Raw genomic sequence first — 16934 nt, 5'->3', positions numbered from 1 at the left:
GTTAGTAACGGAATAGATAAATTTTATGTATATAGTTCATATACAAATGAATAATTGTTGGGTTTTCAAAATCGATAAAAAACTTGTACGAAAAATGCATTTTCAATCGCCTTGTATGGGATAAACGTAACATGGGGAAGGAGGGAGATGGTAGTGCTTGGTTGTGTGAATGCTGGTCTAGATTTGTGTAGTGATTGGAATTAAAGCTTGGATATTTCGTGGTTTTAGAATATGAAGGAGAACTTAGACTTAGGAACTTAGTGAGGCGTTCGAGTGAATCGGAAATTGAATATTCGAGTTTGACAAATTTCCATGGTGACGATCATTACCATGTGGGAAATAATTTTCCGATTCATATGGGGATGAGCATTATGGAAACTTCTGAAACTTGAGTATTCTATCTCCGAGGCAATCAAACGGATCACCAAGAACTTAAATCTAGCTTCTCCTTTGTATTCTAAAATCACAAAATACACTTGCTTTTATTCGAATAACTCTACAAGTCAGTTTCAGAGTGCATTCAACCAAATACTATCATCTTCTTTCTTGCTACATTTTACTTCAAGGCATCCCATACATTTATTCCATCTCCGCTGGAACTTTCTAGGTCATAGGTTTTGATAGCCCTTTCCGGTTTCTATTTAAGACAATACAATGAGAGAGAATGTGGTGTGTAAATATAACTCAACTTTATTTATTTTTTTTAAGAGGCGAGTGTGGGTTTTGGGTGACAACATGGCTGAGTTGCATGATCAGATGGCTGCATGAATCAAGTAATTATAATGATTACAGTCTTTGCTTTTTTGAAATGTCTTCACATATACTTTTGTTACAGTGATTGTTTATTAATTTTTAATATCAGGTAATAATAGTCTACAATGTTACGGATGACAGATGAAAACATTTTGGAAATGTTCAGGCAGAAATCCCGGGAAGCAAAACCCTCCCTATCAAAGTCATGCTGTAGGCAAATAGCTGAAAACATAGAAAGATTTGCTAATGTTAAACTTAAAGGAAATGTCCGCAGGGTTTCAAAGTATTATTGTTCATAATGTTATACCCTGTCAGTATCTAAGATTAGCATCTTCAAAATGTTATTGTTCCTAATAATCGAAAGTATGATATGCTCAAATATAAATGTGTTTGTGTTTATGTTTTTTGCTTTATATATAACGGATTCATGACAAATAACGAATCGGCAAAAACGGTACAAGCAACGCTCGCTATATTTGAAATTGTTTTCATATACAGGGCGCCACTTCCCCTAAACAAAATTTCCGACGAAAATAGGAAATCCATAATAACAAAACAGATTCACAACATTGGTACAACCATCGATGAACACTTCAAACCTGGAGCATACGACCCATGCAATCTAGGAATTTGGTTGGTAAATCAAATGCACTAAGTAGGAAAAAAATTCATTAATACAACTCTGATTTATCAACAGTATTGCATAATCACAATTGTAAGAAATGCTTACACCAAATGCAACCACAATTAGCTGCAGCTAAAATACAGCAATGTAAGCAAAACACCTACATATTATTGAACATGATTATCATCCTAATGCACTAAGTGGGGAAAAAAATCAATTAACAAAATTCTAATTGATCAACTGTATTGCATAATCACAATGGTAGCAATTCCTTACCCAAAATTCAACCACAATTAACTGATGCTAGAATACAGCAATGTAAGCAAAAGACGTAAATATTCTTGAAGATAATTATCATCATAATAGACATATTCACAATTAACGTAAATAACAACAGGTTAATACTCCTTAATACCAAGCAATGCCAAATACATTGCGGTCAGTAAATCAGGACTAATGATGCTTATAGAACCAAATATTTGGGTTGCACACAATTCATAAGACTAATTCTTCCAATTGGTCAAAGTGTCATATGCATTGATGCGAACAATGCCATGTACGATACTTGTTTATTGCCACAAGGCATTGACGACGGTGACGGATCTCGGACATCGATCTACACATGTGGTGTGTCACATTTTTCATCCATGACATCATTAACACATTCATAGTTTGTGAATGAATGTCCCTTGTCCTCCTGTGACTCCTTCACCTGGTTATGACATCATAATCCCCAATAAGAAACCATAATCATGCATAAAAGCATAACGGTCATTCATCGCAAAGTGGTTAACAGGAGTTTTACACATCGCACCTGTGTTAACGAATAGAGATTTTTGTTGAAAAATCCATTCATGGATGCGATGTCAATGGATTCACTGCTTTCATTGAGGTTCCGCTGTATTATAATTTTTTTTTTAAACAAGAAGAAGGAGATCTTCATTATTTTACCCAGTTCATATCACAGAAATTAGAGGTTTACATTCACAAAAATTACCTCAACAAAAGTGTTGTCTTTACCCTTCCGGTTCCTCATACCCGTCACCGTAAACTTCCTTGTTTCAGCCTTTTTAAAAGGCTGCGCAAACATAGGAACATTCACATAGTTTAATGGTTTTTAAAGGGACACCCTACCAAAGAAGATTTTCACAGCATTAGCGTAGTTAGAATAAACAAATTGTACCTTGGTCTTAGGTCCTGAGTGGTTTTCGGACTTAACTGAGAACGGCCTCGAAGAATTAGCAAACCTTTCTGGACTAAAACCTGAGTCCCTGGCTGATGCATTGTCGTCTGATCGATCGCGGGGGTTACCTTCCACACTATGCTGCATCAGTTCTGGACAGCGCTTGTAGTAATGACCGTACTTGTGGCAATTAGAGCATGCTCTCTTCTTCCTCCAAGAAGACCTCTTGGAAGGGGCTCATTTGCTTTTCACAACAAAGGGATCGTTGATTCCTTCTACGTTAACATTAGGCGTTGAGTTGCCTTGTTTGCGTGACTGCAGGCGGATAATTAAGTTGACAAGTTCAGATTGGACTTCATCAAAGTATGCAACATCCTTGCAAGCAATATCACACAGCTTGTTGCAATTCGATGCCAATGCACCAACTCGAAACTTTAAGACCCTTTCGACGTCATCATTCACAGGCATTTGTGTGCTAATAAATTCGTTCTTTGCATTCTTTGTCCACCTTTTGTAGATCAACGAATCTGGAAACTCAAGTATGTTTTCGAACTTCATGGCACAGAAGACATGACTACAGGGAATACCACGTGATTCAAACAGCTTGCACGAGCACGAGAACAGATTCTTACCTCTATCGACTTCCACCCATCGATCTTTGGCCGGGTCTCCGAAAGCAGTCACACTGAACTCGACCTTGTCCAATGTTGTGCTTAGTACCTTGATATTCAAAGCCCTTGCCCTCTGAATCTCATTACAAATTTCCTTAAAAATATTTCGAGTGAAATAACATGATACAGATCTTTTATATACCTCCAACGAGGTAATCATCACTGGTTCTGAGCACTGAGACTTAAAGTCAGCGATTAATTCGTTGTTTCTATACTCCTTTAAGGCCCTATCCAGGTTATGCATGAAGTCAATGAGGGTGTTCTTGCGATTAACATAAAATCTGATGAGAGAATTTATACCTTTGCATTGTGATGTCGTCCTTATGTAACCGAAAAACTTATCCCGGAGGAAACAATGAGACCACATCGAATGAGTTTCGTACGTCTTTTCCATCCAGGTACTCCCAACAAGGTTGTGCTTATCCAAAATGGCTGCCCATCTCCAATCAAAGTCTCTGTGGTCGTAGTTGTCGTATATAAGATCCTTAAAATCGCGCAGGAAATTAGGATTCTTTATATTTTCGCATGCATTTCTCTGCAGATGCCATCTGCATAACCGATGGGTCGCATCAGGAAGAACATTCTTGATTGCATCTCGCATGGTAAGGTCTCCGTCAGTTATTACTGCTTTAGGACTTTTCCCAGCCATCGCTTCAACAAAGGTTTCCAACAACCACTTATACGTCTCTGTGGTTTCGTCGGATAATAGGCCGGAGCCGAAGATAACAGTCTGCCCGTGATGATTGCATCCGGAGAAAATTACCAAAGGCTTGTTGTATTTATTATTCTTGTAGGTTGAATCAAAGGCAACAATATCTCCAAAGCAGTGATAGTCGATAATTGACTGCCCATCTGCCCAAAAAATATGCTCGAGCCTTTCGTCACTAGTGAACGTATACTTTCCAAAGAACAACGGATCGTTGTTTGACTTGCCAATCAAATAGTTTATTGCCGCATTGGCATCCCCGTTTTTAACCTTTGACCGACGATAACGATCAATGTGGTTGTACAAATCTTTGCGTGTGAAGCCAGCATGACGATATCCACCCTTCTGGAATGCAATATACCCCATAATATGGCAGGTCTTGACACCAAAATTATGAAGATTTTCCACTTGGACCTTATCAGTGACAGTGAGACGACGATTGGCCGGAACCAGATGCGCAAATTGGGGTGGCGTCAAATCGTGGTTGTGAGATTCCACAAAACATGATACCTTCCATCTACCGCAGCCATAGTCAAGCTTTACCCTAAGCCGAGCTGGACACTTGGTTCGCGTTAGTGACCTTGCCTCCCTTGATCTATCATCCAGATCAAGATACCTCATATTCCTCCAGCCCTCTTTGTTGCAAACAAGTTGCCTACTAATGATTCTACCTTGGTTATCCCTAACGACGTCGTCCTTCCTCATTACAAATCCATGCCAACAAGAATAAGCGTTATAAAATTGGCAGGTCTCATCCTCTGTCCTAAACTCCAGTTCCAAATATCCTCCACCATTAAATCTGCTATTCTTTTTACACCACAAACTTCTTCACTCTTGCTAGTAGAATCCAGTGAATCCACATCCTCGTCTTCAGCGTCATCTTCTGCATTCGGTTGATAATCGAAATCATCACCCAAATCATTATCAGAATCATTCTTCGCATCATCCTCGTTTATGGACATATTTTAACCCCTGCCATAATTTTACCCAAAAATGTCAACAAACAGAGCCAATGGCAGCAACTACGGGAAGTTAAACTAAGCTGCATGTAAACTTAAATGAACCAAAACCAATTAAACTAACCAAATTGTTTTCGACCCCAGTATAAGGTTTTAATTTCAATTTCCCAAACCTAGCCACAGCATAGAACTGGACAATGTTACTTAATTTCCAAATTCCAGAATAGCAACACAACGCCCTAAACAGAGAACCGTTGAAAAGGCATGAACTATCATCCAAATTAAACTAATCTGGATTAACAAAAAAACTTAATTGGACATACCTTGATGACAACCAAAGGTTGAGCTTGAACGGATAAAAAATGCACTCTCAGAGGGAGGTGACCTTACCTAATCAGTACGCCCCTAATTCGAAGGCAGCCGAAAAATGAATGTTGGTAAACCAGCTTTCAGCAGCCACAGTTTCCGATCAAGCAGAAGTTCAACTACAAATTTCTCTACCGGAGCCACATCATTTTAGCATTCGCCCTCTCCTCAGTTGACGTCGATGCCTAGCCGACGGAACCAGAGCACCAGTTCCGGAACCTTTCAATCGAAGGAGATCATTCTTGCTAAATGTACGTTGGGTATAGAACGAAGGCGAAAAAACCAAACAGGGTTGGGTAGTGGGTTCTAGGATAACAAATTTCAGGGTTGGGTAGTGGGTATACAACGTAGGCGAAAATACCAATGGGTAGTGGGTTCTATGTGTTTTCCAAGTTCTGAGACATGCATGTTGAATTTCAGGAAGAGATGGAGGGTATTTTTTAAAATGAAAAACAAGTTAGAGATTATAAATTATAATTACAAATATTCCCCAATACACTATATAGTATGTATATACAATAATTAATGTAGTATATGTTATGGTATATGTTCATTAAAGGCTTTTGCTATAACCAATGAATGCATTAATTGAAAGGTTGAAAATTTTTTTGATCAATGGCTGAGATGATGACACATATGCAAGGGTAACTTACCCACAAAATTGCCATGGGTTTGGAAGAAATTACCTAAATAAAATATATGTGGTTAATTTATAATTAAAATTAGAAATGAATTATTTAGCAGTTATTGAAAAACTTCAAAAACATGTTTTGTTATGGGATCATTTAATGGTCCAAACGTTATAGGACCATCGAATCCTTTGCCTAGTAACTCACGTTAGTTACTTAGCTCTGTTAATATCGTACTAACTTTGCACGTTAATTTGTCACGATTTAGACTCTTCACTTAAGTTTTATGTGACTGATATCTACTTGAGCATTTAGAAGTTTAATTAGCTCCCTAATATATGCACAAAGACAATAATAATAAGTTCAATTTGTGAAATTTGAAATTTAATCTCGATCACATAGAATCTAGGCGAACAATCAAAATCACTGCAAATTAACATACTAAATCAACACGTCTTTAATAAAAATTATCTTAAAAATCTTAAATAATTATATTAATAATTTAATATTAGGTATAACAGGCTAAAAGCGACTTAATATAGGCTGTAGGAGCTAACACGGAGGCTGGAGCACACCATGACGGTATCCCAACGTTTCAAAAATACAGACAGATTAATATCATATTCATATTAGTTAGCTCATAACTGCGAAAGAGCAGAGAATTGAAGAAGCCGCGGAGGAAGATACAGAGGAGAGCCCACTGCATTTCTATGTTGCTATCTCCGTCCCCACCCTTCCAAATCGCAACCGCAAACTCCACTCTCGCTCTCTCACTACTATTTACTTAATGGTATTATTTTCCCTTCGTGTATTCCTAACTGCTTCTTTAGTTTTTATACACCCTTTCAATTTTCTTAATTGTTTCTTCTGTTATCATACACGCTTAATTTGATGGTAACTTAGTACTATAGGAGTACTGCTTAAAGTCGTAATTAACGGTTTCGCATAATCCATGTTGATCCTTTTGCCCTCACTCTTATTTAGCCACGTGTACACATTAGCTGATCCAGTTAGTTTTGTAAATAACCGTTTTCTTTTACTATCTGCTTTTGGAAGTTAAGTCACGGCTTCATCGTCTGCGTTGTTGTATATATCGCATGGTCTCAATTTTATTTTATGTAACTTTAATTTCATTTTCATCACTTCAATCAAAGTGAAGATTCCGATTATCATCTCTATTCTTTAATTTGCTCTTGTTCTTGTGTAATCCTCTCTCGTTTCTTACTATTCCTTTTGGAAGTTTGTAATTGCTACAAATAACAACCTAGTGCACAACAACGCATGTATTGTTTAACTAATTTTTAATATGTATTTTGTATTCCAACCTATATTCTGTATAGGTGGTTGATTTTTGGTGTACACTTAGCATGATTGATATTTTAAACGGAGGTCAAAGGATGGAATTATAGTCACCAGCCCTGTTTTTGTTTCTTGTACTCCAGGTCCAGGAACTAGACTGTATAGGATGCAGAAGATGCTGATGGAAGATATTGGTTTGGAGCAAGCATGCACTCAATTAACTTGGTTATTTTTGTCCTCCAATCCAATCAGACCCGAAACATCAATGAGGTTGATTGAGGATGCAAGAATGTCTTCCACTCCAATGGTCTTCATTCTTTCTTTTCTTTATTATCATTATCATTTTTGGCAGCATGTTACTTTTATAGTATTTTGTAGTAATGCACCCAAGTTTGATCTCAACGAAGTTCAATTGGATGACTCAGCAAGTAACTCAAGTGATAATTTAGAGACCTGCCACTCCACAGCTAGATCATTACATATTTTTGGCATATACTTTGACATTTCCCCAGGGTTCCACACAGAAGAAGCAAAACAGCAAGTCACTAAGTGATGCTTCCAAACCCCTTCAGTGGGATGATACTGTAAATTCTGTTGTGGTTAATTCCAAAAGTGTTGGAGAGGTTACTAATCCCAAATTTAATGGAAAGAATGTAGGTGAAGCAGGCCTATTTAGTAGTAAGTGTGTTTCCAGGACTAACGTAGACCCACATAAAGATCTTTGCTATTGCACAAGTGACTTGGAGAACAAGGATACTGGATCCACTTGGAAGCCATTTGTTGGTCATTTTTCTATTCTGATTTTACAGATACTATATTGGTAAACTGTGAGAATACCAAAGATAATGAAATTTCTTGTGCTTGTCAAAGTCATGGAGAAGAAAAATATGTAGATAGCAATGCTTTTTGTGAATCGTTCTGACAGCTTGAAGGATAGACAATTTGGGAGAAACAAATCTCAATGCTCCTGGCCAGAATTTAGGCACTGATGAGATGGTAGTAGAACTTCCTGAAGCGTCTATGTGCATCCAAAACAGAATGCATTAAGGTTGACAAGGAGGAGATTGTTAAGGTACAGTGTACTGATTCTTATGAACAAATTGCTTTAGAGCTTGAAGAATGCAATGATGATGACTGCTCTTCCGCATCATCAAAGCCATATGAAGTGGACAGAGCAAAGACAAATGGTTTTAGTCTTAGATTAAAACCGGGAAGGAGATTCAAGGATTTCCAGAAGGAGATACTTCCTGGCCTTGCATCTCTTTCTAGACATGAAATTCAAGAAGATATAAACATCTTGGAGGCAGTATTAAGATCAAGGGAATACCGGAAGATCAGATCCAGAATGGGTGATCACAGAAGCCAGTGTGCGCCTACAAGAAGAGTTAGGTCCAAACGCAATTCTTCATGGCGGAAATTGTTTTAGCAAGGTTCATCCAAGTGCTTGTATCATTGAAACTTGATTGTTTCTATTCTTTTATGGACATGTTAAAGTGGAATATGTCAACGATAAAAATTGTTTCTGTAGAGTTTACTTCACGAAAACTTAGAATGTTCATATTACTTAAAAACTGTTTCTCTAGAGGTTACTCGTAGTTGTTAATTTGGTTTGAATGATGATAGTTAATTAAAAATGTGGTAATTCCAAGTTCCAACTCCAAGAATTTGGTCCGGAAATTTAGTAAAGCCTATTGTTACATTTTGTTTGTTTGTTAGGATTTAGTTAAAAGTATATTATTAAAATATGTATTAATAAGAATTTTTTTTAACATGATAGACTATTAGAGGATACCAAAATCCTAAATTACCCTTGTTTTTAATATCGGAGGTCCAAATAAAAAGTTCCTCATCTCTGGGAGAATTTCTTAAAATTCTAAGAGATACTTTTAACCAATAGTATGCTGATCCTGAAATGGATATTGTTAACAGTAACAATATGAATTAATTAATGTTACTATTGGGCCACTATAATGGCACAGTAGAGACAGCACAAAAGGACATACGACATGCATAGCTGCAACTCATAGCCAAGTTAGCCTATCTAGGAAAAGAAAGTGTGGGGTTTCTCATGATCAAGACCTTTTACATCAAACATTGGATGCTCATTTCAATTGCTTAGGAATCTAGATATCAGATATGGCGTTGAATTTTTTTTTACCAAAAGATCTTATATCATTATATCCGATCCTGCAGTGTAGAAGGAGTGGGCTCAGAATTCAAGTTGATGAGCGATGAGCCAAAGCAGAACATGTCAAGTTGATTTTTGGCAGTTGGCACCATCATTTGTTATCTTATATTTTCTCAACCACCAGCAGTGCTTCATTTTTGTGGTAGGCCCATACCCTTACAACTTTCCTTTTCATTTTTCCCCTCATTTAATCTAATTATTATGTCTAATGTAGGAATGGATATTATCGTATAGATAATATTGCGCTTCAATGTAACTTTTCATTTAAAATAATGAAAAATAACAAGAATCAAACTTATAATTTCAATTATTAAAATTTATGATATCACATTATAAGCTTTGGATAAATGTAATTTATATTTTAACACACATGTGCACTACTTCTTTATATTGATGTCCATGCAACTTGAATTTGTATGCAATATGATTCCTCACATAACAAGCAACGATGGGGAAAGCGAGTACAACAAAATCTGTGGAGTATTTACTCATTCCAAGGAAGATCTTCCCTCCAAATAAGAAACGCCTTCAGACTCCACATATATACACACACTAACACACGCATAGACCACTGTTATCTGAATTAGTAAGAAACAGACCCTCTGATGTCTCATCTACATACATGTAACATGTCTATGTCTAATATTGGTAGCGTCATTACTCATTACTTGTCCTCCAATTCATCTTCTGCTCTTTTTCCTGCCAATTCGAGTAAATCTGTTTCTTACCCCAATTCCAAATGTGCATTAACTACATCGATGTAATGGTTGGAGAAAAAAGTAGTATTATATTTTACATGTTCTCGTATATCAAGTTTAGCTGTGAATTAAATTTTAACTAACTAATAATCTTTTGTATTAGAGACAACAACAACAACAATATTATAACATGGATATGGAATATAAAGGAAGGGGCAAAATGGTCATATGGCGGGAACACAGAGCTGACTGTGGGAGGTAGCTAGTCAGAGTTGTCGAGTGTTGGACGGGCGAGAAGATCTCAACCGTACAAAAAAGGATGAATGGACCAGACTCATGCCATGTCATCAACTCCGCTTTCCTTGTACATTTTATGCATCAATAGGTCGCATAATTTTTGTTGTACCTAAGGCTAAGAGTTTTAAGTGAAAAAATATAATATTCTTTTTTAGAGGTGACTATGCCACCTTGAGGAATCTTTGATCCTTTTGTTTCTTCTCCTGTATTGGATTAGGATTATTACTTTTTTGAATTAGGATTAAGACAGTAATATACATCATCATGCATGCATGGCCTTTGATTGTTATTAATTAGGTGGTGCAGAGAATCCTTATGCAGGACTTGCAGATAAAACAAAAGAAGACAAACTCTTTTTCTTTTAAGAGATTGATGTATGTATGTATGCTGTATTCTGTACCAGTATTTGTTGCGTATCCTGCAGTGCTTTTTACTCCGTCCACGCCAGCCACACATTTTTAACTTGTTCATTATTAATTATATATAGGCATACATAATGAGTAACGACAAGGTGCTTGTTTAATCTTAGAAAAATCACTTTTTCTATACTTTTAAAATGTTTGCCTTTTTGTTTTAAGTCACTAAAATGCAGAACAAACAAATAAGGCTGGAGAAAGCGCTTCATCGACTTGCTGATCTTTTCTCAACTACGAGAAGTTGAAACACTTTCTCATACTCCTGGGAAGAAGGACGATGAAAGTACAAAATCCATTTATCTATATCCTCACTCCAAACTAGAATGTCTATAATTATAAATTTTGTTTAACATAGAAAGGGTAAAATAATAAGTGATCCTACAGAGAGGCAATAATATCTGAAATATATGGAAATGCAAGTAATGAAGGGTCCATAATATTCTTTTCAATAATATTATTATTAGGGGTATGGTCTATGGTATGCGTAGAAGGCAGATTCTTCCTACCTTTCCCCACTTTTAATGCCATGTGCCGCCTCCAGAATCCAGAAAAGGCTCTTTATGCTTTGCGCACTTCTCTCTCTGTATCTCCCTTTCTGAAAAAAAACCTACTACTTTTCTATTCTACAATGCAACAACTGAATACTAATCATAATATAAAATTTAACTAAAGTTAATGAATACAATAAATTAAAGAAAGGAGCATTGTGCTGTCACTATCTTCAATTTAAGGTATGGGATTCCAATTAGAATAGATAATAGGATGATTTTGTCATATAATTAAGGGGATGAAACTAATAATGAGAAAAAGATTAGAGAAAGGGATATTTGGGTTAATGGGAAAGGGATGAGAGATGCCCACAGAATATTACTAGGAAGATTTGAAAGCAACGTCTCTGATGCACAAAAGATTGAGATGGGGTAGCCACAGATTGTGTAGTATGTACACAGTACAAGTAGTGATGTGCAATTAACTACATACACTGCTTTCGGTACTTGAAAACACTCTAGCTGGATATATAGTGAGACTAGTACTAGTCAAAATCTTTCTAGTCTAGTGCTCATCATATAAGACAACATATTTCTTCTATAATAATTACATTTCTTAACAAATATAATTTTTCAATTACATTTGAATTGTTTTAAGCATAGCTTGAATATATATAGTGGTCTAATAGAGGAATTTGAAGCATGGCCCAAACACGAAAGAGGAAATGTAGCGTACACAGGAGGCAAGGATACATATATGAGTGATCATGCTTTGCATACATTTAATTAATTGCAATCGTACGGGCATATATAGGAAAGGGAATTGGAAAATGTGTTTCTATTGATTTTGTTCGTTGATTACTACTTGTGCATTATTATCAAAGTATATTACTCCACCGACATTTTCTTCTAAATGTGTTATGATTTATGAAGATTGAGGAGAGAAGAACAGCTTTGTTAATTTGTTTTTATTAATTATTAAAGGAAAATTCTGCATCTTAGTGTTAGTGGAGTGGACCACTAATGGGAGAAATGAGTTAAAATCACTGTCTGATGGACTATTTTCTTTAGTGCTATCAATCTCTCACCTCAACTACTAGTCACTCAACTTGCCTCTGCCTCTTTAAAATATTTAGTAATTTAATAAATTCAACATTTTATGTAATTCTTAGTCTCGTTGAACTGAATTACCAATTACCATAAAAAGGAAACAATATGACACACTGTCACTGTATTGAGGGAAAAAATTGCATATAGTACTCTTGAGATATGATTAGTTCTGTTGTGTCTATATTTTAGTAATAAGATTTCAATAAAATGTTAGCGATTTTGAAGGAAGAATATAGTGTAGATTGCTATATAATAGAGATTCAAAAATGATAGAATATATGTTTTGATGTTGGAATATTCACCAGTGTGAAGTACAGTTAACTAATGAGAGAAATATATTGAGATTCTCTCTCACTACTCCACCTACTTATAATTGCTGTCATGTTATATCAATGTCATATTTTACTCATATTAATCATGATAGTAATTACTTCTTCTAAGATATAATAAACAATGAATGGTCTCTAATTACTTCCCAATGACTAGCTGTAGCGTTGTTATAGTTGATGCGAACACAAACAAATCTCTGAGCTGAGATGCTGCACAGATAGATAATTTAAGACACAACCAATCACTTTGGTTTCTTCATTTCAGAACACATTTTCTCCCTCCTCCCTTTATAAATTATAAAGATCGCACATACTAACATAACACACACACAACACTCATTCTTTTTTCCTTCTCTCTCTCTCTCTCTACTCATTACAGAACACAATGTCGGCTTACAGAGACGAAGACCCCCGTCTTCATGGCATCAAAACTAAGATTCGTGTCGTCCCACACTTTCCCAAATCCGGTATCCAACTTCTTCTCCTCTCTTTTCTCTATTATTATTATTTGGATTTAGTTACTTTGTGTTCTAAAGACACACTTTAAGAAAATATTAATAGAAATTTTTATATATTTAAAAATGGTATTATTAAATGGTAATATTAAGACTCTTATTATGATTATGATTATTATTGTTATTATTATTTTCAGAGCCTGAAACACAGCACTCACACCAAATACCATGCACTTTTTTTTATGTTTCTGATGGACGATGGTTGAAATTCCTTTTAAGTATTGTAACTTTGTTCATGACTCTGAGGCATAGGCAGAGAGGTTCTAACTTTTCTTGGTTTGGCAGGAATAATGTTCCAAGACATCACTACTCTCTTGCTCGATCCCAAAGCCTTCAAGGACACCATCGACTTGTTCGTGGAGCGTTACAAAGGCAAAAACATTTCTGTTGTTGCAGGTAAATAATACTTGCTCTATTACCATCAGCAACATGATTTTGGAGTTCCTTTTTTCTTCTTCAGCGGTGTTTATCTTTTCTGGAGGGTGGTGGTGGTGTCACTTACAAGTGTGGATAGGTCCAAAGTGGGTGGGGTCCATGTTTGCGAGAAAGTTGGGCGGAATATGCACTGGACAGTCTTGTATATTATTTTTGGTGGGTGTCTTTATGGAATGGAAGCCACTGTGTGTTTTGTGATTATTATTATTAGTGGGTTGTGCCATTGATGGCCTCTCTTCCATGGTGCTCATCCATTACCCTACACTACACTTGTGCACTTTAGTAGTGGACCTTATAGAACCCTCTTTTTTTACTTTTTGGTCACTATCTCACTCCCCTTTCTCTCTCTGGTAAAACTTGTAGCAGCACACTACTATGTTATCTCTACCACCCTTGTATTTTATGTCTTTCTTGTCTTGTGTAACTTTTACAAGTGAAAAAGTGTCTCGAGATTCGAGATAGCAGCTATGAAATTCTAATAGTATAGTATCATCATGTATTAAATCAAAGATTTTGAGGTGATGCATGCAGACCTGTCTCATTGCACAGATTAATGTTAGAGGCCCCATTTCACATTGTCCGGTTCCTGTACAAATTTAATGGCAATCTTATACCTGAATTGCTGGTAGGGCCTTGTGTACCCGCCTTAAAGTTTCATATGGAAGATTACAAATGAACCAGACCACCATTGGACTAGGTGTTTTGTCTTTTTTGAGTCTGCATTGTGGCTTATGGTAACTATGTGACAATTGACATTCACATCTCCTCTGCCTTATAAATGCATTCATGAGCCAATTTTTTGGGGGTTCTTTAATATGATAACCTTGTTTATAGAATATTTTGTTGTTGTTTTGTGTGTTTGCACCTATGGTTACATGTTTGTACCCGTGATTCTTTTTTTAACTAGATATAACATTTGTTACATGCATTGTGCATGGATCAGAGGCAGCCTGTGGTATATATAGTATGGTCCCTCATTTTCGCAATCTAATAGATTGGTTGTATGCCATTTTTGTCTCTACTCATCCTAATGCTTGTTGAATGGCTCTTGTGTGTATTTAGTACGCAAAACGCAACGTGACAGAGATTTTTTTTTATCCCCAAAGTGAAATTATTAAATTCTTTCTTCTCTTTCTTATTCTTTTTGTTGTGTGGTTATTAATGAAAAGCAAGTTGTTAATTTCGTATGATCCTTAATTTCCTTCATGTTTAGCAAGTACTATATTTGATTCTTGTGCTCTACAACTGATAAATGGATTGTGTAGGAATTGAAGCTCGGGGTTTCATATTCGGTCCTCCCATAGCATTGGCAATAGGAGCAAAGTTTGTACCATTGAGGAAACCAAAGAAGTTACCTGGTATGGTATTATTATCTTATAACACTAGTAGTGTTTGTGGGGTGTTAAGACTCAAAAGAAGGTTGCATTATTGGTTTGATGGCAGGGAAAGTGATATCTCAAGAGTATATTCTGGAGTATGGAAGGGACTGTCTTGAGATGCATGTTGGAGCAGTTGAAGCTGGTGAACGCGCTATAGTGGTTGATGATTTGATTGCAACTGGCGGAACACTCTGTGCTGCTATGGACTTACTCGGTAATTAAGTTAATTTCAGTTTTCCTATTGAGAAACATGTCTCTATATATCTGAATATGTTTGTGTGACCCTTGTTTATAGAACGTGTGGGAGCAGAGGTAGTGGAGTGTGCCTGTGTAATAGAATTGCCAGAACTGAAGGTATGTATTTATTCAGGTGGTTTTGGTATGTCCTGCATGTAGTTAATTACTAATGATGAGTATTTGTAACTGGTAGGGGCGCGAACGGTTGAATGGGAAGCCTTTGTATGTGTTGGTGGAATACTTGGAAGTATGAGATAACACAATTGCAATGGCAATGCCTATGGCTATGGCTGCCTTTTCCCATACAAATTAATCAATATTTGTATCACCCTCTCCTCTCATCTCTTCTTCCTGCCTTACCCTTAAATAAAACTTCATAACTTTGGCTACACCCATTTTATTCTACATTTTCTTTGGTTTTTTCTGCTGTCTCTCTGTGTTTGCTGGGGAATTGGTCCGAATCAAACTAATTAATATTGGATAAGTCGCACTTCTCACTAGTTAGTAACTTGTTTTAATATGTTATATTATAACCATGATGAAAAGGATGTATGTACTTCCACGAGTTAAGTGTCAAAGTGTGAAATTAGTTGCCTATACTAAAATAGTATTAGAGATTTTAATTTTACCAATTATATTATTGAAACTAATAAAATGTTCCACGTTAATCTTTAATGTCACGATGAGTCACTTGATAAAAAAAAAATTGAGGGATCACTGAACAGTATATTTTTATTAATCTCAATAACGTAATTAGTGTGATTGGAATTTTATGCTACATTCCTTTATAAGGAGAAGGATATTGAGGCATGAACATAAAAATATAAAACTATATTTGACGAGATAAACAAAAATATTGTGTGACAAGGGTGGTTATGCTCCTCCAAATTTTTATAAAAAAATTAGTAATACTTTTTTAAAAGATAAATAAATAGTTCAATTAGTTTAAATATTTTATTATAACTTAAAGTACCTAATAAGTTTAATAAGCAACACTCTTTTTATCTTTAAGTTCAAATATAAAAAATTAGATATTTTTTATTTATTTAATTTAATATTATTTTATATTTTACTATTTATTTAATTTAATTTTTTATATGATAAAAAATAATAGAATATTTAATAAGTATTAATATTATTGTATTTGTATAAATTGATAAAAAAAATTCAATAATTATAAATTTTAATATTTATCCTTCTAACTTCTTTACATATTTTACAGGATATATATTTAAATTTTTATATAAAATAATAATAAAAAATCAAAGAATTAATGCATTTTTTAAGAGGAATGCTAATATTTAAGAAGGAGAACATATAACTTTTACAATATCAACACATGTAGATAGTTTTTCTACTTTAATGAATCACAAAGAAAGTGAGATATAAACTTCAAAAGTTTAAAAAATTACATCTGATGAGTTTGACCCTAATTTTACCATGAAAAACAGCTTTAAATTTGACAATATCACCCAAACTAGAGAGATGAGGTTAGACGAGCTTATCTTAAATAGGTCCATATCAAAAGTATCTTGACTGACAATTATCCTCTATCTTTTTGTTTCAAGTTCCGCCACTGGTGTCATAGAATATTGAATTAGCTAAATAGAGATACAACTTATTTTTTTCATTTTTCTTTTATTATAGTTAT

General features: G+C 35.3%; 2 protein-coding genes and 1 long non-coding RNA gene across 3 annotated transcripts; 2 read left to right on the top strand and 1 right to left on the bottom strand.

Annotated features, from left to right (window-relative positions):
* On the bottom strand, positions 2799-4643 carry LOC107640215 (protein FAR1-RELATED SEQUENCE 5-like). Its single transcript, XM_016343761.1, has one exon. It carries the CDS (start codon positions 4641-4643, stop codon positions 2799-2801), a length of 1845 nt encoding a protein of 614 aa, XP_016199247.1.
* LOC107643031 lies at positions 6451-8846 on the top strand. The gene is made up of 2 exons (XR_001620743.2): positions 6451-6682; positions 7335-8846. It is a non-coding gene; the product is annotated as an uncharacterized LOC107643031 (long non-coding RNA).
* LOC107643030 (adenine phosphoribosyltransferase 3) lies at positions 12789-15773 on the top strand. The gene is made up of 6 exons (XM_016346565.2): positions 12789-13184; positions 13518-13628; positions 14933-15025; positions 15111-15260; positions 15342-15400; positions 15477-15773. Exons 1-6 carry the CDS (start codon positions 13103-13105, stop codon positions 15534-15536), a joined length of 555 nt encoding a protein of 184 aa, XP_016202051.1. The 5' UTR covers positions 12789-13102; the 3' UTR covers positions 15537-15773.

Source organism: Arachis ipaensis, chromosome B05 (genome assembly GCF_000816755.2).
Source record: "Arachis ipaensis cultivar K30076 chromosome B05, Araip1.1, whole genome shotgun sequence".
Lineage (NCBI taxonomy): Eukaryota > Viridiplantae > Streptophyta > Magnoliopsida > Fabales > Fabaceae > Arachis > Arachis ipaensis.
This window is presented reverse-complemented; position numbering and strand designations above follow the sequence as displayed.

What these genes read in the sequence shown, in the direction of transcription:
- LOC107640215 (XM_016343761.1), bottom strand. Translation starts at nt 4,643, where the DNA reads ATGAGGAAGGACGACGTCGTTAGGGATAACCAAGGTAGAATCATTAGT.
- LOC107643030 (XM_016346565.2), top strand. Translation starts at nt 13,103, where the DNA reads ATGTCGGCTTACAGAGACGAAGACCCCCGTCTTCATGGCATCAAAACT. An exon ending in GAAACCAAAGAAGTTACCTG is followed by an intron (nt 15,026 to 15,110) that starts GTATGGTATTAT and finishes GTTTGATGGCAG; the next exon opens with GGAAAGTGATATCTCAAGAG. An exon ending in TGCTGCTATGGACTTACTCG is followed by an intron (nt 15,261 to 15,341) that starts GTAATTAAGTTA and finishes CCTTGTTTATAG; the next exon opens with AACGTGTGGGAGCAGAGGTA.